Source organism: Bubalus bubalis, chromosome X (genome assembly GCF_019923935.1).
Source record: "Bubalus bubalis isolate 160015118507 breed Murrah chromosome X, NDDB_SH_1, whole genome shotgun sequence".
NCBI classification, from domain to species: domain Eukaryota; kingdom Metazoa; phylum Chordata; class Mammalia; order Artiodactyla; family Bovidae; genus Bubalus; species Bubalus bubalis.
The window spans coordinates 73201724-73221671 of record NC_059181.1 but is presented as its reverse complement, the minus strand read 5'-3'; the positions used below and the strand labels follow the sequence as shown (position 1 = coordinate 73221671).

At 40.3% G+C, this 19948-nt stretch overlaps 2 protein-coding genes across 2 annotated transcripts; one reads left to right on the top strand and one right to left on the bottom strand.

Annotated features, from left to right (window-relative positions):
- Positions 1-5644: 5644 nt before the first annotated feature.
- On the bottom strand, positions 5645-7584 carry POU3F4 (POU class 3 homeobox 4). Its single transcript, XM_006049422.4, has one exon. It carries the CDS (start codon positions 7541-7543, stop codon positions 6452-6454), a length of 1092 nt encoding a protein of 363 aa, XP_006049484.1. The 5' UTR covers positions 7544-7584; the 3' UTR covers positions 5645-6451.
- A 10773-nt stretch (positions 7585-18357) lies between these two features.
- LOC112582273 (small nuclear ribonucleoprotein E-like) lies at positions 18358-18677 on the top strand. Its single transcript, XM_044937188.2, has one exon. The coding sequence runs from the start codon at positions 18384-18386 to the stop codon at positions 18660-18662; it is 279 nt and encodes a 92-aa protein (XP_044793123.1). The 5' UTR covers positions 18358-18383; the 3' UTR covers positions 18663-18677.
- The last annotated feature ends 1271 nt before the right edge of the window (positions 18678-19948 follow it).

The window sequence follows — 19948 nt, the reverse complement described above, 5'->3', positions numbered from 1 at the left end:
TGAAGGAGATCAGCCCTAGGATTTCTTTGGAAGGAATGATGCTAAAGCTGAAACTCCAGTACTTTGGCCACCTCATGCGAAGAGTTGACTCATTAGAAAAGACTCTGATGCTGGGAGGGATTGGGGGCAGGAGGAGAAGGGGACGGCAGAGGATGAGATTGCTGGATGGCATCACCAACTCGTTGGACGTGAGTCTGAGTGAACTCTGGGAGTTGGTGATGGACAGGGAGGCCTGGCATGCTGCGCCAGGGGTATAGGTTGGTGATGGACTGGGAATCCGCAGTCCATGGAGTTGAAAAGACTTGGACATGACAGTGACTGAACTGAACTGACTTAGAAAGTATCCAAGATGAGCTCATCTTATACTCAATCTTCCTTGCTAAGAGAACCCATTGTTCTAGGTAGTGAGTAAGATAATGTGTGAATAGATATAAGTTCTATTAATATAATCATATCTATGAAAGAAAGCATAGTGGTCTAATGTATTTTTCACTGGAAAGTGTAAAGTTTTGATTTTGTGGATTCTGTTTACAAGAAAAATAGTCTAGTGTCCTTGTATGTGATCCTTCTGTCTCCACCTTTTTAGAGGTAGCAGAAGTTAACTGGATTTTGTTTTCAAGATTGTATTTCTTTAAATAAGCCTCTCGTTTTGGAAATGTCTCATCAGGAGTGCCCTTGAGAAGAGATACTTTTATTTCATCTTATTAAAAAAAATCTTAATCGATTTTAATATATGTTCACTATTCTTAGTGTTTTAAAAGTTAACATCTACAAATGAGTAAGTTGGAGGGTTGTTATTTTTGAAACTACTATTTTAAGACATACATAAAGAATGTTATATCCTTTTATTTTACAGAATAAATGAGTGGTGTCTATTCACATAGTATTGTTTTGCATTGTTACTTTTTCTTCAAGACTTTTTTGAAAGGTCACATGTTTGGCTTTTTAAATATCAAGTCATAGAAATAACATTCACAATTCTGAGGTTCTATATGCATCTTTAAAAATATCTCACAGGTAGAAAAACACATTCTTTCCTTTGGAAAACTATGTTTTAACCTCTGACCATTTTCTATTTCTGCATTCTCCCCTTCTCCTCTCTCCTTACCAAAAATATATTTTGTATAAAAACATAAAATTATGTTTCTACTTATAGCTTGCTACTGCTACTGCTAAGTCACTTCAGTTGTGTCCGACTCTGTGCGACCCCATAGATGGCAGCCCACCAGGCTCCCCCATCCCTGGGATTCTCCAGGCAAGAACACTGGAGTGGGTTGCCATTTCCTTCTCCAATGCATGAAAGTGAAAAGTGAAAGTGAAATCACTCAGTAGTGTCTGACCTTCAGCAACCCCATGGACTGCAGCCTTCCAGGCTCCTCCATCCATGGGATTTTCCAGGCAAGAGTACTGGAGTGGGGTGCCATTGCCTTCTCCAACTTATAGCTTATATGCAATTAAATCAACAACAGCATCCTGACTTGGGAGCAAAAGAAATATCTGAATGCTAAATACTTGCAAAAGAGCAGTGTTTGATTTTATTAAAGAAACACATAGCTTATGTACTAATTTAGGCAATAGTTTCCCCTACTCTTTTTGTTTTAAAGATAAGAAACCAATTTTCAGGTATAGTATTCTCTTCATTTATTGTTGGAAAGATATTCTGAAATTTAGTATGCATGCAGAAATTTGTTATGTATGCAGAAATCCACAAACAGATTATCAACCTATGTCTACATACAAATGCATACTTAATTCACATATTTGACTTTGTTTACCTATCTGTAACACCTAAACAATTATTCTTTTCACATCTACCCCCCACCCCCATACTCACTTTATTGTCTACTGCTCTAACCAGGTAATGGAAATGAAACATGTTTGCTTTCACACCATTAAATATAGTTAACTATTATTTTTCTTTTTTCACCCATGAATTCTTATTATGGGAGAGAGAGACACTGCTGTGAAGAATTGAAAGTAACTGAGGCTAAAGCTGCTTCTCCTACAAAGGTCTTGGTTTGGAATTGGGTGGTGTCAACCTTAATACAAAGAATATCCCAGGCAAAGGCACCAACATCCCCTGAATTTTAATGAAAATGTCATGTTAAAGATATAACAAGGTTGATAAGGGGGTCATCAGAAAAGCCAACTAGGGCTTAGTTATATATTAAGAGAAAGAAAGGCAGTAAAAGAACCAAGTCTCATAAATACGCATAAATATATGTAATCAATAATACATAGTAAAATACTGATAAAATACTGTGTCTATATGTATATATTTATACAAGTATTTCCTGAAATATCTGCTTGTGGCTCCATTAGAAAGTTCAGAATGTACTGCTAGTTGATTTCTGTGCACTTTAGTAAGCAAAGGTATAACTTTCTAATCAATTCAAAATTGTTCATAGGATGTTGACAGAGAAATAAATTAGGTGATAAGAATGGAAACAGAACCAACAGGTTTAAGACTATGGCTTTTGTGCCTGTAGTTACATCTCTATAAAACCGGTATCATTTATAAAGAGAGATAGGCCTATTAGTATGCATATAACATACATAACCATATTTGTATGGTGCACTGTAAAACTTTAATTTATTAGGCAATCTGAAAAATTATAATAATTATCTATTAAAAGAAATAATTTTGCTCTGTCTAATGAAAAAACACTTCAGAGTATAAACTGAAGAGGATTTTACTGTTGGAAAATTATAGTTAAATGTCTTTTCTATTACTTTAAAATGCATCTACAGAAATGTTGTATAAGGCATATGTGTACATACAAAGCTTTAAAATATAACTGCTTCTAATTTAGTGCATTATTCCTCAGCCATCACTACAGGTAACTGTCCCTTATTTTATTTAAGGCCTTTTGATAAAACAATAGAGGTGAAATATTATATATGAGTGAGAAGAAGAGTAATTCACCAAACTTTTACTCCAAATATCTCCATGTAATCTATTTTTATTCCCCCCCAAACTCACATAGGAATGGACAGAATTCAGCCTTTAATGGGCAATACTAAGTGGATAACAGTTTACCCAAATTTCTGGGCCCAGGGAAAGCCTTAAGAAAGAGAGTACTTCCATTCCTCATCAGAGGACTGGGGGCTCACCTACCAGAAGGGCATCATCAGATAGGAATGAAGAAGAAGAGGAAGTGGGGTTGCTGCAGCTGGGTGAAATGAAAGCCCCAACGAAGGACTGGGTCCAGTTTCATGAAAGGGAGCTCCAGAGAAGGGTCTATCTACTGGACAAGAGAGGTTACACACTCCTTTTGTAGAACGTTAATAAGATTTCATCTCCTGAAATGAACTCCCTGCCCCACTAGCTTTCCCCAGTACTGGGTGTGTGTTTGCATGATCCTGGGTGTGATAACAGGCCATGTTGTGTGAGTGTATGAAAGGCCAAAATTCAGTGAGGGAAAATCAAAATTAAAAAATGACTAATGATTTCTAACCTGAAGCAAAACGGATGTGATGTTTATCTGGAACCTGCTTCTATTTAAATGCTTCATTTCATGTACCACATGATAAAAACCAGGAGAAAAAGACATTTTTTTTGAAAAATGTTTTATTTAAACCTTTTAAATCTTATACAACAATAAAATATTGTGTCAATATAAACCCCTTGACTGAAACCATTCACAACAAACATTACAGCAAATTGTTTTATTTTTGACACCCAATTCATCTTTGAAAGAATTTCCTTCTAATCACAACGCAGAATTTATTGAAAATAAATAATTGCTGGAAATTCAATAGGCAATTTGAATAAAATAGTTGAAAAAGCAACTCTTAATGAAAATAGCGTTTATTATACATCAGTTACTAAATGAATAAACTAAATGATTTTTCTTTAAATTAATAACTTCAGAAATGTTTTATACAAAACTGTACAATTATAAAGTTGGCAGAAATATTTGGGTTAACTCAGGTTTGAACCAGAGCGTTAAATGCAAAGAAAAAGAAAATTGAAACAAAGAAAACCCTAACAGTTGTAAAACGTGAACTCCTTGTGGGGCAAACAAACAAACAAAAAATCCCAGAACTAAACCCCAACTACCAACAGAATGCAGAAGCTTAGCAGAAGGAAAAAAAAAAAAAAAAAAAAAAAAAGGTCTGGGATTCAAATTAAAACAGGCTCTTCGACCTGCAGCTGGGAGACACACAGTGCACCAGTGCACCAGGGCCCTGGCAGCCCATACTGCTGCTGTTGCTGCTAAGTCGCTTCAGTAGTGTCCAACTCTGTGCGACCCCATAGACGGCAGCCCACTAGGCTCCTCTGTCCCTGGGATTCTCCAGGTAAGAATACTGGAGTGAGTTGCCATTTCTTTCTCCAATGCATGAAAGTGAAAAGTGAAAGTGAAGTCGCTCAGTCGTGTCTGACTCTTAGCGACCCCGTGGACTGCAGCCTACCAGGCTCCTCCGTCCATGGGATTTTCCAGGCAAGAGTACTGGAGTCGGGTGTCATTGCCTTCTCCGCAGCCCATACTAGGGATCCTCAAAAGGTGGCCATAGGCTTTCAGGTCCTTATAGGTAGTGTGAAGCTTTGTCTACGGCAGCTTCCTCTGGAGGTCGGGCTAGGCTGCGGCCTGGATTTATCGAGCCCCCAGCAAGGTCTGGCTAGCAGGGACTGGGTGCATGGGTGCATGTCTGGTCCAGAATGTGTGCTCCTTGGGAATGAGGTGTGCCTGTGGACCTGGCATGTAGACATGACAGCTAGCAATAAAGCCACAGAAACTGCATAATTTTTGGATCTCTACACAGACCAGTGAGATTTTTTGTAGTTTTTTTTTTTTTTGTAAATAATAATACGATACACATAGCTATCTACAAACACACACACGTTTGCACGCACACGCACACACACACACACAGACACACACACAGACACACAGACAAAAAGATGAAGAGGAAAAAACCCAGCCTCCCAGGAGCTCGCTAACTCACTCAGTCTTCGCCATGGGCTTACTACCAGCTGTGGTTGTTGGAGGCACGGAGATGGCTCCCCATGGAGTCCACCCAGAGGCAATGGTATATACACGAGAGGAGGTGGTACGTGGCTAGACCAGAATCCCTGTAAACTTTGCCTATCATTTCATTGACGTTCTGCACAGAGCAGAGAACGCCTGTCCACCACTCCCTCGCCACCCTTCCCTGAGGGTTTCTCACTTACGGAGAAGGCGGTGAACTGGAGGTGAAACGAACTGGAAAGCGTTGACCCAGTCCGTCGCCAGCGTGTCTCGGTCAGGTCGTCTCCTCCAGCTAAAGCAATCGCCTATAAAAGCAAAATCCTTTGCCTATAAGGGCTAAAGTAGGGTCGCGCTAGCAGCTGGCCTGGCAAGGCGCGGCGCGGGTGGGGAGCTCTGAGTAAGTGCAGGCATCCCCGGATTTCGGAGGTGAGGAGCACTTTCCGCTCCTCAAGCCGACCTCTTTCGCCTGGCGCCGCAGCGGAATCCTTCTAGGGCATCCAGGTGCACTGTAGAAGCCTATAGGGGTTCCATAGTCCCGGGATGCAGGGCAGAAACCTTCAAAATCTCCTTTCCTCCTGTGCGCTGGTTTGCAAAAAATCGGCTGCCTATTTTGCCTACCCTAGGAACTCCGTCTCCGGAAAAAAAAAAAAAAAAAAAAAACATATCTCCAATATCATCAACAACTCTCTCTACTTTATTCTCTCTTCTCCATAAAGATTTGGGATAGGAGATCGGTGGATGGGTAGACATCTCTCCCTCCTTCCTATTCTAAGTAATTAAAAAACCATCAGCTCAATGAAGGAATAATAATAATAGCAATAACAATATGAAGTGGTCGATTAGATACAAATCATCCCACAAATATTGTGTACAGTTGTAGTAAAACACCGCAGACATTTAGAAACACTATAGAAGTTTTTTAAAAAATGCAAAACTAGCCTATTGTAAAACAGATTTCACCTGAAATACAGCTGCTATAACCAAGGCGCTGAAAGGTTATTCAGAGGCACACATCTGTCTTCCCAACCCCTTCCCCATCCCTACCCCGTCCCCAAGTTACTCCACTCCTTTCTCTTCCTAGAGAGGAGCGACCAAAAAAAACAAAACAAAACAAACAAACCAAACCAAACCAAACCAAACAAAAACCTTACTTAAAGTAAACAGCGTATTTGATCAGCAGAAAAGGTTGGAGGGAAGTGTTTTTCTTGACGCAGGGAATATGAGGTCCCTGCCTGGATGCTTAATGCAACTGTGTATCCGCGTTAAGCCTACGTGTGTTTCCTTTCTTAGCATAAGTTAGCCTCTTCTGTTGGGAAAAGAAAAAAAAAATGGAAGAAAGAAGAAAAGAAAGAACAAACAAGAGAGAGAGAGAGAGTGAGAGAAATAGCAATAATAAAGCTGGAATTAAAGGAGAGTGGAAGAGAAAGAGAAATCCGCGGTGCTCCCAGTGAGGGAGGCCGCTTCCTGGCTTCTGGCAGTCAGAGATCATGGCAGGACGTGTCTGTTTTCACCGTGTGCGTGTGCGAATAAACCTCATGTGGCTGCTGATCCCCTGGTGGAGTCATTCTTTTCTCTTTCTGTCTTCGATTACAGAACCAGACACGCACCACTTCTTTCTCCAACTGGAGGCTATCTGCCAGCGAGGAAATCTCCTGCGCCGCAGGCTTCGGACACTTGAGGAAATGCGTCTCCAGTACGCCCTTGACACTCACCTCGATAGAGGTTCGCTTCTTCCGCTTGCGACCCTGTGCCGCGATCTTGTCAATGCTGGTTGGGCTCCCTGTGGATGAATCAGCCTCTTCCAGCCACTTGTTCAGCAGCGGCTTCAGCTTGCACATGTTCTTGAAGCTCAGTTGTAAGGCCTCGAACCTGCAGATGGTGGTCTGCGAAAACACGTTGCCATACAATGTGCCCAGCGCCAGCCCCACGTCAGCCTGCGTGAAGCCCAACTTGATTCTTCTTTGTTTGAACTGTTTGGCAAACTGTTCCAACTCATCCGAGGTTGGTGTCTCCTCATCCGAATGGTCCAGGCAGTGATGCGAACCTAGGTCGCCGTGGTCTGGGGCTTCCCGGAGCACTGGATGTAAGCTCTGAGCTGAGGCAGAGGCCGGCGGTGGAGTGAGCCCCCCATGCTCCAGCATGCCGCTCACCGTGAAGCCAGACTGCGAGTACACATTAAGGGGTTGGCTGCTCGACGTGATGGACGGATTCGGAGCCGGGCTCGCTCCCCAGGCATTCGGATGGTTAGTGTGCGGAGAGTGGTGGGCGACATGCGGCGAGCGATGATGGATGATCGCGCCCAACTGTAGGTCTTCGCGCGCAGGCTTCACGTCTTGCTGTTCCAGGGGGCTTGTGGCCAGTGTGGAGGACCATGGCCCTCCATCGCTCAGACTGGTTACCCAATGATGCCCGAGGGGATGCCCATTGCTAGGAACTCCCTGCAAGTAATCACTTTGGAGAAGTTTCTGAGGGTTTCGGAAAGGACTCCCCTGCTGCATGCCCGCAGAGTCCGCATGGACTAGAGAACTGGAACTGAGAATGTTGTAGGGATTCGAGGCAGCTGTGGCCATGGTCGGTGAGGATCCCCTACTAGTTATAATGTGGCACAGGGAGTAGCTTCAGTCTTTGACATCTACTATGCGGGGAGCCAAAGCAGCGAGAGAGAGTTACCGACATCCGCTGAGGCCAATTGCATCGCGTCTTGACCTGGCCTGCCACGAACTCCACCAATGGCGGAGCGAGAGGCCGAGCTAGCTTTCCAAATCAGGAGGGCGAAGCTTGAGAGTTTCGGTGAGACCCAAGCAGGAAGTGAATCAATCTTTTGGCTCCATTGGCTGCCTGGCGCTGAGTGGCAGGAGCTTATTTGGTTAACCCTTCCCCCAACCTCCCACCAGTCTTGGACTTTGCGGATGTTTGTAGAGGAGCGGGAAGGATGAGAGGGAAGGTGTGCGTGTGCGTGTGTGTGTGGTGCGGGATATGATTTTAGAATTCTTTTAGGTTTAGATTAACCCAAATAAAGAAGAATATTAAGAAAACAATATAACCAGTTTAAATGCCATCCAGATCTTAGCGGATATGGATTTTTCTCAGATAAATTTGGCACTCTGGATTATTTGGGTGCCAGAGAGTGAAAAACAAAACCCCGCTCTAGGCTTTGAGCAATGGAACGTCTTCGGTATGACCCTAAATCTGAAGTATCGAAGCCCATGATCCCAATAAGAAATATTTCAATGCGTTTAATTTCATTTTTCATTTATAAGAAACTCGATACCAAGTAAAAAAGCATCTAAGAAAAAGATGCTCAAAATCTTCTGGAAAACAAACAAACAAAACCACGTTGCTTTAAGGCATGAAGCACTGGAAAATTCCGAGAAAGTAAAATTTAACGTGATACCGGCAAAAATCAGTTATTTTGAAATTTGTCTCCCAATTTGGTTGGTTAATTAGTAGATATGCTTTTTTTTTTTTTTTTACTGCTCCGTGTCAGCTCCCATCACAGGTGTCACAATTTTTGTCAGAGACAACTCTTGCTGAAGAGGGTAACCCTCCTACGCATTCACCCCAGACACACTGCGAGCCTTTCCAGTCCCAGTAAGTACACAGGCGAATGTTCCTGGCTACCGGCGCCCAGTGTTGTCCCCTAGGAAAATTGTTTTTAACACACACATCTTCAAACCACCCCGAATCCCATACAAATTGAAGAAAATGGAAATCATTTAGTGCGCCCTGGAAATTCAGAAAGAGAGAGAGAGAGATGGCTGGTGGTCTGGCGTTAAGTACCGCCTCCCCCAACTCCCACCCCCCACCCCCCACTCCCACCCCCGACATTCCCTTCAAGCTTGAATTTACTTTCAGATTGGAAAGACGGGACTGTTTTTACATTTTAGTAAGAGGAAAATAGAGGAAAGACTTGTACTCCACCTAAGCTTTTATAAGTTAGGGAAGGACAAGTCTATGTGCTCCACAGCCCAGTGCAAAGGTATTGCTTGCAAGCAGAGTACGGTGAAATGCAAAGATTTTAGATTTGCTCTCGCTAAGAAAAGGCAACATCAACATCGGATACCTAGCATGATCTTTGAAGTTAAAAAAATGACCTTTCATTGCATAATTTTGGAGATAATCTAGTTGCATAATTATATTTGCACTTGCAGAAGACAGCATCAGACTTCCCTTATTGGTTTAAAATTCCATTAAATATATTGCAAGAGCGCCTAAGCTAAGCTTGATTTAAATTTGCATACATTTTCATATATTTAGCAGAAATAAAAGAAGGCTTGCAGCTACCAGAAAGTCATCAAGGCATTAGTTTCTCTAAGAAGACAGATCTGAAGAAAATGCAAGAAAACGAGAAAAAATATAAACAAGGTGAGCTTATTCTGCCATTCCTTTATGTAGCTACAGAGTGTATATTTCCTGTAAAATGAGTAATTTCTTATGATAGCACAGAGCAGTAAGAGCTTATGTTAGGAAATGTGAACAGTGTCTATTATGCAAGAAAGACTGGCATCTGGTTGAGATCTATTTCTTTCTTTCTCTGTCTTTTAAAAAAAGGATAACCACTTGTAATTATTGGCAGAGAGGATCATTTACCATCTTCCCCCTCCTCCTCCCCCATTGAAATTGTGTTTTCATTTGCTGGTGTCCTATTATAAAAGTTTATCTGCTTTTAACCTAGAAATTGATTTTTCCTCTTTCCCTTCCCTTTCCTTTCCCTTTCCTTTCCCTTCCCTTTCCTTTCCCTCCTCTACCCTCCGCTCCCCTCCCCTCCTCTCCTCTACTTTCTTCTTCTCTTTCTGCCCAGGAATGCCATTTCTTTACTGCTAATTGTGTACATTTTCCTTTGCAAGAATTCAATTTCATTTGTGCCTAAAATTTTGCTTCATGAAGAAAAAATAACTTTATAAAATTAAACAAAATAAAAGTTTTCAGGCATTCTATTAGACTTCCTGTTCAATTATCCATTTGCCAGTCCAAGTGGGTTCAGTTTAGAGGTCACAGGGAAACGCGTTGAAGAAACCATAGGAACAAAAAGTTCATGATCATTTCCAGGTTGTTGTGGGTTCTCCAGCCCCACAATTGCAGCTGTGTTTGGTGAAAGGATTTCAAATCTTAGCCTGGTCATTCTAGGAGTTAAAGCAATTATCAGTTGATAAGACTTTTGCATGAAGAAGAAGGGGGACCTCTTTCAATTCTGACTTGCTTGAGTTCTTACAATCTACATGCCTCTTGCCAGTGGCTTCTGTTCTGGGAGAAGGGGTTTGACCAGAGGTGCAAAAGTAGTTCAGATCTTTTGCCCCAGGCTGGTTGAGGGGGGAGGTGTCAAGGATGTGGGCATCTGCACCCAGCGACAGGTTTTTCCACACCGTTGCTTTGCAGTCTTTGAATACAAGAATAGCTTCTGTCAAGAGCAAAAGAAAACAATATTAGTTGTCTTTCTATTTCCATTATTTCCTTTCCTTTTTCTTTCTTCCTTCGTTTTAATAATTAGTTCCCATGAATATAGACACTGCTTATTGAATTCAGATGGAAACATGTCCTTTAGCAGCTGAGACAGAATTTCTTGCACACAAGATGGCAAGGTTCTTTGTTTTTGAAGAAAATATCTGCATATAGTCAAATCTTCTTCCTGTTCTATCTAATCTACTGGAGAGGCTTCCTTCACCCTCTCCTGTCAGTCTAACTTCCCAAGTGTAACAGATGCCGCTCTCAAGCGCTCCTTTCTGTGGCTTCTCTTTATTCAGCCTTGCATATTTCTCCCCATGATCTGGGTTTCCATAGAGAGAGGAATAAAAGGGGGGACCATGGTCACAAATCCCCTACCCCATGCAAAATAAAAGAGCCTCATTCAATAGAGGACCTTGTCTGGACATGGGAGAAAAATAAGTCCATGCGAAGCTACTGTTGCAAAGAGCTGGTAACTTATTTTTTGTAGACTTCATTTTGCCTTAAACTCAAAATTTACCACTGGTAAACCTGCTCACTTGGATAGCTGGGATAAATACAGAGCTTGGTGCTCTTCTCACTGAGATCTTGAAGTCCACTGTCAGATCCTTGGATCTGATTTACCCCACCCCCTCCAGAGCTATGGTTTGAATATAATAATGGCTGTGAACCCTGCCAGGCTAGGGCAGCTAAAAGTCACCCTAGAGAAAAGCCAGACTTAGAATTGGAGCAACTGTAATTTTAACAAGTCTACACACCTATCTCCAGCAAGGCAGCACAGGTTTCGATTACCATGCCTGGCCAGGACACAGCACCACCTTCATTCCTCCTAGGATTGCCTTCATACCCAAACTCACCAGGCCACCCTACCTATCACTTTGCTGTTTTTTAAAAGGGCAAATCAGTTAATTTTCAAAAGCAAGCCAGATCAGCTTGATTTACTTGTACTCATTTATCTATAACGTGGGGGTTCACCGTGACTTTCTTCTCTCACAAGATTTAAGGATATAAAACAATTCCTGAAAGTCTTCACAGACCCCATGCCCACCCCCTTCCCTTTCTAAGTAAGGAAGGACTCACAAAAGAAATTAAGCAGATTAAGGTGGTTCAGATTGCCTGTTCCTGTGGAAGCATCCAAGCGTGGTTGCAGCTGGGAAGCCCGTGCTCAGGCTGGTTCAGAACATGCCCCGGCCATGGAAATTCTGCCCCTTGTAGATTTCATATTTGAGTGTAGATTATGAAGTGTTTTCATCATCAGTACAAATTGGAAAAGGGGAGATTATCTGGGGCTAGAGCTGGTGGAGACTGTGGATGGGTTTAAGGAAAGAAGTCCAAATGGCCCAATTTGAATGTGTATAATGCAGACTGGAGCTCCAGATGGTAGGACATAGTACTTATGCGTGACCTAAGACTGAAAACTTTACTTTCAACATAAATTCACTTTGGAAACAGGGAGAGTTAGATTGGGCTTGGTGGGGAGAAGTACACGTATTCTTGTTATAACCAGGGAGCTCCTCAGGGATGGAAAACAGTTGAACAGCCTCTTCAAAGCAACAGAGAAAGAAACCTTTTCCCTGATGTCTGTACACTAAGCTCATGAGACATTCTCAATGTGAGACACAGCTGCCCTTCAAAGCACCAGTTTACTGCAGCTGCTCTCATAGTTATTGTTGTTATTGTTGTTGTTCTTCTTGGCAAACTGCGTGCGGAAGGAGGTAAGGGGCTTTTAATATTCTGAGGGATAATTTTTTAAAAAATTAGACGGCATTACCAGACATGAGCCAATACTGATTCAAGCTCAACTAGTTCATTTTTAAAAGATCTCTGTTGGCATTCCTTGAACATGAAGAAAAGGATATTTAGAGAAAAGGAGAAAGGGAAAGGATGGAGTGACAACATACAGCAAATGCTGCAGCAGAAACAAGGTTATTTAATATAATACTCATCACAGTCTTCAAGAATGCTAGTCATTTGCTAGCAAAATCCACTGTCACTGGGGGAAGTGCTGAAGTATCTTGTGGCTGGGGCAGAGACAGGAGGTTTAGAAGATAGATAGGGACAATAGAGACCCGGTACTGGCTCCCACCGGTGCCACTGTGTAGGCAAGGTCTAGCCGATCCTTTCTTAGTTTCTCTTCCGAGTTTACAGTTTATTTCTTCCCTTGGCATTGCCAGATTTTACAGGATCCCAGGGAAATAACACTATAGGGATGGAGCTATTGTGCAGTATTCTATGTGGCTATCATTTTTCCCAGTACTAGGATTTAGGGTGTCTAGAAATCATTATGGGTATTTGCCAGTCACATTTTTTTGTACAACAAATAAAGACTAGTTTCTAGGAGTCCAGTTAATTGTTTTTCTAAAAAATACAGATCCAATGTGGAATTACCTCCGTGTGTGTGTGTGTGTGTGTGTGTGTGTCTGTCTGTCTGTCTGTCTGTTTGTATGTCTCTCTCTATATATATAGTGAAGTCGCAGAGTGTTTATAAATTGTGGTGGTTTGTAATTTTTGTTTTAATGTTTACTTTTTTTCTAAAAACAGAAGTAGTAGGAGCATTTAAAGAGAAAAAAAATAGTTTCAGCTGTGCAATTGATCTTGTAGAGATCTTGTAGAGATGATCTGTGTGTCTCCCTTCTTTAGTGAATAGTATTTATTTGAAGTGGCTAGCATGCTGTGTCCCCTCTACCCACCCTGTGAAGTGATTGAACTATGGAAACTTGATTACAGGTTACAGATTGAAATATGGGGTCCTTCTAAGAAAAGGCTTTTAGTAAGCAATCAGTTGAGTATTGGGGGTTAATGTTACCATTTTTGGTGTCCCATGATGAACAAGAATCTATATCATATTTGAAAGTAAGCAAATGACCAGATTTAACCTATTATTTATTCAGAAATTGTGATTATTTTTTTCCCAGAGGGATTTCGTTGGGAAACAGGCTGATGATTGAGAGAAAAATGTATTAAAAAGTATTTTTAAATCAAGTATTATATATCAAATATAAATATATAATTAATACATAAGAGAGAAGTGTTTGGGGAATAGTCCACTTTACAAAGACTTTTGGGGAACCCACTTATTACAAGAATATAAGAGCTTCCTCTGTTGTGATTGCTGTGCTAGTTCTCCAGGAGGGGAGGGGTGTTAATTTCCTGAATGCTCTTAAAAATCTGCATATTCTGTAACTTTCCTTAGGGCCACTTTTTTGCACTTTGCCCCAGTCTCCACTGGGGGAATCAATTTGGGTTGCCTGCTTGGGAAAGAGATATATTTAATCTGGTATTTCAGTTTCTAGGTGGTTATGGATTCATGCCATTGTGTGTGTGAGTGTGTGTGTGTGTGTGTGTGTGTGTGTAAATTTTATATCCAAGAAGTTTTTGAAAAAATTTTGTCCATGTTCAATTGCTCAGGAGGCCAGCAAAATAACAGCCCTTATCAAGTTTTCCTCTTGGATCTGCTCCCTAGACCACAACTCTACAGCTAGTCCGCTCTCAATTCTGGTGTTGTTATGAACTCAAGTCCCTTAGCTCCAACCTGCAGAGAGTCAGAGCCAGAGAGAATCAAAGAGCTGTCCCAAAGTCCTGAACAAGATCTTGGTAGGAGGGGACGTGATCTGCACAGCAACAGTATTCCTAACCTCCGCGAGGTAGCCTGGCTAAAATGCTTGGGTGAAACCCAGCGGCTTGAGCTGCTTTAACCTCTGAAATACATCCTGAGTAGAGATGGTTGGACCAGGACAGGGGTGGGGGCTTTCAACTGGGAGATTCTGTGTTAAGCTAAGTTGGTAGATGAAAATTCCTTGAGCTGAATGGGTCCTATTCTGACAATCGAGCGGCTAAGGAGAGGGGCTTATTTTGCCCGCTTCTTGGCTTGGACTGTCCTGCCCTCCCCAGGTTCTCATCCTTTATTGGGAACAGGTTCCATAGGAAGGAGGACAGTGAATTTCCCAGGTCCGAAGTGGAGGGAGGTGGCCAGGATCTAGAAAAGCCGGTGCCAGGGCAGCTGTGTGAGCTGTGTGATTCTGGGGGCCAGCAGGCGATTAGCTTTTTGGGATCCCCTGGACCTAGGCTGAGCATCCTTGTCCCTTGGTTCCTTGCGCTGTGGGACCCTTAAACATTTCTAAGCCCAGTGTCTCCCTCTCTAGGCCTGAACAAAGGTAAGATGATTAAGGTAACCCTATCTTTGGAGGTACAACCCAGCCCCTTTACTGCCAGACACTATGTTATCGGAATTCTGCCTCAGTGACACTCTCCCTTGGAGGTGTGCTTAGGAAAGCAGCCACCGCATGATTCTTCTTGTGTGTATATGTGTTGGGGATGATAGTCACCTTAAAATATTTTATCCAGGCATGAAAATGTTAACTCAGATCATATTGAGGGCATCGGGATTTAAGCCTCCCTAATGGTACCCCACTCCAGTACTCTTGCCTGGAAAATCCCATGGATGGAGGAGCCTGGTAGGCTGCAGTCCATGGGGTCGTTAAGAGTCGGACACGACTGAGTGACTTCACTTTCACTTTTCACTTTCCTGCATTGGAGAAGGAAATGGCGGCCCACTCCAGTGTTCTTGCCTGGAGAATCCCAGGGACGGGGGAGCCTGGTGGGCTGCCGTCTATGGGGTCGCACAGAGTCGGACACAACTGAAGTGACTTAGCAGCAGCAGCAATTCTCTTTAAAAAGAACAAATCTCTTGTGTATAACAATTGACAAGGGCAAGAGAAACAGGCTTCTAAGGAAATACACTTTGGGTAATCTAAATAACACTAAATTTTTTCTTTTACATCCTAAACATTTCTCTTAACATACTCAAATCATTGTGAGAATGAGGTTATCTCATTTGCCCCACCTACCCTCCTTTTACTATTTGTACTTTCTGAGAGAGATTGGGGTTCCTATTTTCAGTTAAACTATAATTCAATCATATATGCTCTCATCTTTACCTTTAGATGCAGTATTTCCCTAGGTGCTTGATGTAAACATTAGATATGCACTCTCCCTTAAATGGATCACATATACCTTGTGTGTGTGTGTGAGAGAGAGAGAGAGAGAGAGAGAGAAAGAGAGAGAGAGAGAGAGAGAGGGAGAGAGAGAGATTACATGGCTGAACTTTACATATTGAAAAACAAACTTATTTGAGTGTAAGTTGACTTCAAAATTGACCTGAACTCTGTAACTCTGTGTATGGATCTGAACTTTGCAGAAGCTGAGTCTTAGAACTGTAGAAGTTTGATTTTCTTTTAACTTTTAGTGCACAGCTTTGTAGAAAACTGAAATTTGTCCTTTATAAACACCCACATTAGTGACAGAGAGAAGCATTTGATTTCTTCCTCTTTTTTGCCCTTTAAATTGAAGAACTGCAATTTCAAACACATCCTTATGTTTTCAATATTATTGAGGAGTCTGCAAAGTTTTCTAAAAAGATGGAAAATAAGTCACATCTCACAAATAGAAACATTTTGGTAAAGATATGCTTTTTTTCCTGAGATTTTACTACTAAAAATATAGACAAAACTTTCTTAAAACAATTCTAGTAAGATGATGTCTTGCATTATAAATGTACTCTTCTCTTTACATGTCTTTAGAGCAAGTCTCATCCCAGAAAACCAGATTTAAAACTCTATTTAATTATCTACCCTACAATATTTTAAAAGGTGTCATATCTGTACATGCTATGAAAGGAAATCAAAATATAGTTACTGGAAATTGTGGGGAAATGGTAGAACAATGCAATGAAGTTTAGAGTAGAAAGAAGTGTACTGAACTTTTTAGTAACCTTTACATATTCTTTACAAACTCTTCCAAATACTTTTTTGGAAATAAAAATTATCTCTGCCATGTACAACATATAAAAAAAATAACTGTGTCTTTATGGGATAAATGCTTACTTTTGGAGGTGATTATTGAAAGTAAATAATGATCATAAATAAGCTAGCTCTGATGAATGATTTCTGAGAAACATTAAATGCCCCTAGCTTACATAATTATAGCTGGACACTCTGTTTTCAAATATGTATGAGTATTTCTGGCTTGGTGGATCTGCAAACTGCTTTGAAATGACCAGCTGTATGCAAGTATATGGCAAGTAAACCCAGTAAATTGAGATCATTCTCTATCAGTTTAATTTATGTTTTATAGTTAGTTTAGCATTCTGATTTGATTGTCTTAGTAATGTGAATTGCCTACAACTGCTGATAATACAGCTTTAATTCTGTTTTAAAGGTCATGTAAACATGTGCCTGTAACATAAGGAGTGCAAATTCAATTCCCTTTTAATGTTTCCTCACATTTACTCCACAGCCTTCACATAGAAAATTAGCAGGATTTAATATAAAACTATTTTAATGTTATGATTTCATTAAAATCCTTTTTCAATATTTTACTTTTCCTTTTGCAGGGCAAAGAAGTCTTCCTCCGCTTTGCAGTGCATAGCTTATGCAACATACATTACTCATACTGGAGGCAGAAAAATATTTCTGTCAAGATCTTTTCACTTTTCCAGTGCTTTTTACTAATAAAGAACTGAGAATTTCATTTCAGTCTCTCTGTAGCTTTGGGTAAAAAGGACGCAGAGCAAACTCGATCATCTAACCAAATTTTAGATTGCAGTGGAGAGAATGAGAATATTGTGCACATGTTTAGAAGCCTCTAGTCAAAGGCTTTTTTATAATCTGAACATTTGGTCAAAACTGAACTGTGGAAAGTATATTAACAAGAAAAAAAATATTTAAAATAGAGTTGACACAAAATGATGCTTTAGTTGTTCCAGTTAATATAAAAGCATACAAATTATGTCTTCAAAGTTCTATGACTTAAATATTGATGGTTAGGCAGAGTTGTTTTTTACATTGCCTTTTTTTTCTTTAATTTTATTTTATTTTTAAACTTGACAAAACTGCATTAGTCTTGCCAAACATCAAAATGAATCCGCCACAGGTATACATGTGTTCCCCATCCTGAACCCACCTCCCTCCTCCCTCCCCCCTCCCCATACCATCCCTCTGGGTAGTCCCAGTGCACTAGCCCCAAGCATCCAGTATTGTGCATCGAACCTGGACTGGCAACTCGTTTCATACATGATATTATACATGTTTCAATGCCATTCTCCCAAATCTTCCCACCCTTTCCCTCTCCCACAGAGTCCATAAGACTGTTCTATACATCAGTGTCTCTTTTGTTGTCTCGTACACAGGGTTATTGTTACCATCTTTCTAAATTCCATATATATGCGTTAGTATACTGCCTTTTTTAATATTTATATTATTATATTATTTTTTTTACCTTACAATATTGTATTGGTTTTGCCATACATAAACATGAATCCGCCATGGGTGTATGGAACATGTGTACATTGCCTTTTAAAATATATGAAGACCTTGAGATTAAGGCAACATTTTGCTAATAGATTACAGTAAAACTTTTGAAAATGTGCTTTAAGAAATTGAATAAATCTTTACAAAACAGGCAATTGTTAGTGCTAAGAAATAGTAGTGTAGGGTATAAGGGAGGTGAGTATGTAAACATACAGGTTGAAATAAGTGGAAAGCTTTACTTCATTCTCCTGGTGATGCCATTGTGCTCTTTAGCTTATATTTCTTCTCATATTAGCTCTAAGCTAAAATTTATTCACACTGAAATTAAGCTGGAGATAATGTTTTCAAATATCTTTCTCTTTAAACTGAATTGTTCAATTGATAGAAGTGGTAAAAACAAAATAGAAAGTATATGTACATCTATTGATTAATTAGAATATTTTAACACAACAAAAATATAAATTAAAAAACACATAAATGAAGCCTGAATGTCACCAGTCTTAAATGTAGTTTCCTTTGCTACGAGGAACAATGATTCAAAAATTTTAAATTCAAATTTGGAAGATGATTGCAGTTCTAATGGAGGAAATGTGTTTTGCTCTGTGTTTATGTTTTAAAATTGTGTTGCAGTGGAGCAGTGTGATGCTTGTGAGCTTCCAGCATGACGTACAGGGGCCAGGGCCAGAAGGTGCAGAAGGTGATGGTGCAGCCCATCAATCTCATCTTCAGATACTTGCAAAATAGATCTCATATTCAGGTGTGGCTTTATGAGCAAGTGAATATGCGGATAGAGGGCTGTATCATTGGTTTTGATGAGTATAGGAACCTTGTATTAGATGATGCAGAAGAGATACATTCTAAAACAAAATCAAGAAAACAACTGGGTTGGATCATGCTAAAAGGAGATAACATTACTCTGATCCAAAGTGTCTCCAACTAGAAGTGATCGATAAAGTGAGAAATCATTTGATAATACAGTTGGTTTTTTAGGTGTCCTTTGTTAGAGATGTAGTTCTAAAATATGTATTCATATTGTTGTGCTCACCCTTATGTTATTACCAGATGACAATAAATGCTGTGGGACTGTTTTTATCAAAATAAAAGTAAATAAATAAAATTGTGTTCCAGGTGAATAATCATGAATGCCCATAGGGAAAAAGAGCTATGGGCATGAAAATCTTAGGTGTGGATCTAAGTGGTTAATTTTTAAAAATTTTGCCTCTGGTTTTCAGCTTACACTTTCAAGAACTTCCTTTTTCTTTTTCTTAGTGGCAGGAATTCAACATACAAAGTTTATATGTAAAGCCTGAAAAAATTGCTACATAGTCATGATCACTTTGAACTCTAACAATATAATACTGCAAAGACAGTTGATTGGTGACAAAAATCAGTATGAAAGGAGACTCTATTTTCTGTGATTTGGTCCTCCGGCATTATGTCAGTATATCAAAATTGAAATTGCATGAAGATGGATTTTCTTTTTGTTATTTTTACATAATCTTCTGCTGTGCTATGCTTAGTCTCTCAGTCATGTGCAACTCTTCGCGACCCTGTGGACTATAGCCAACCAGGCTCCTCTCTCCATGGAGAGTCTCCAGGTAAGAATACTGGAAGTGTGTTGCCAAGCCCTCCTCCAGGGGACCTTCCCAACTCAGGAATTGAACCCAGGTCTTCCATATTGCAGGAAGATCCTTTACCATCTGAGCCACAATTTTAGTGTTGTACATATGTTCTTAGAATAAAAACTACAACTGGGAAAGCTGTATTACAGACAAATTGTAAAAATTCCCATTGTGATTTGCTTTTGATAGGAGACCTTTAGTTACATGACTTTTTACTTGCTTAAGGAAATGTAAATTGTACAATGGGGACCTCCCTGGCAGTCCAGTGGTTAAGACTCTGCACTCCCAATGCAGAGGGCATGGGTTCAATCTCTTGTTGTGGGAACTTAGTGGTGTAGCCAAGAAGAAAAAAAAAAAAAAAGAACAATAAAACAATATTAAAATTAAAAAAATTCTACAATGATGAAAGACCTACATTTTTCTTGTTGGAATTTGCATTCTGAGCAATATATTCTAATGATAAAATTTTTATTTTTTTCCTCTGGACTTAAAAGTTTATGGACCTTGCTCACAAAATTGCCACTTTAAACAGAAATGAACAGTACAGAAATAGAACTCCAAATCTAGATGACTGCATGGTCTATGTGCTCTGTCTGAGCTGAGT

Coding starts and splice junctions, on each gene's coding strand:
- POU3F4 (XM_006049422.4), bottom strand. CDS start 7,543: ATGGCCACAGCTGCCTCGAATCCCTACAACATTCTCAGTTCCAGTTCT.
- LOC112582273 (XM_044937188.2), top strand. CDS start 18,384: ATGACGTACAGGGGCCAGGGCCAGAAGGTGCAGAAGGTGATGGTGCAG.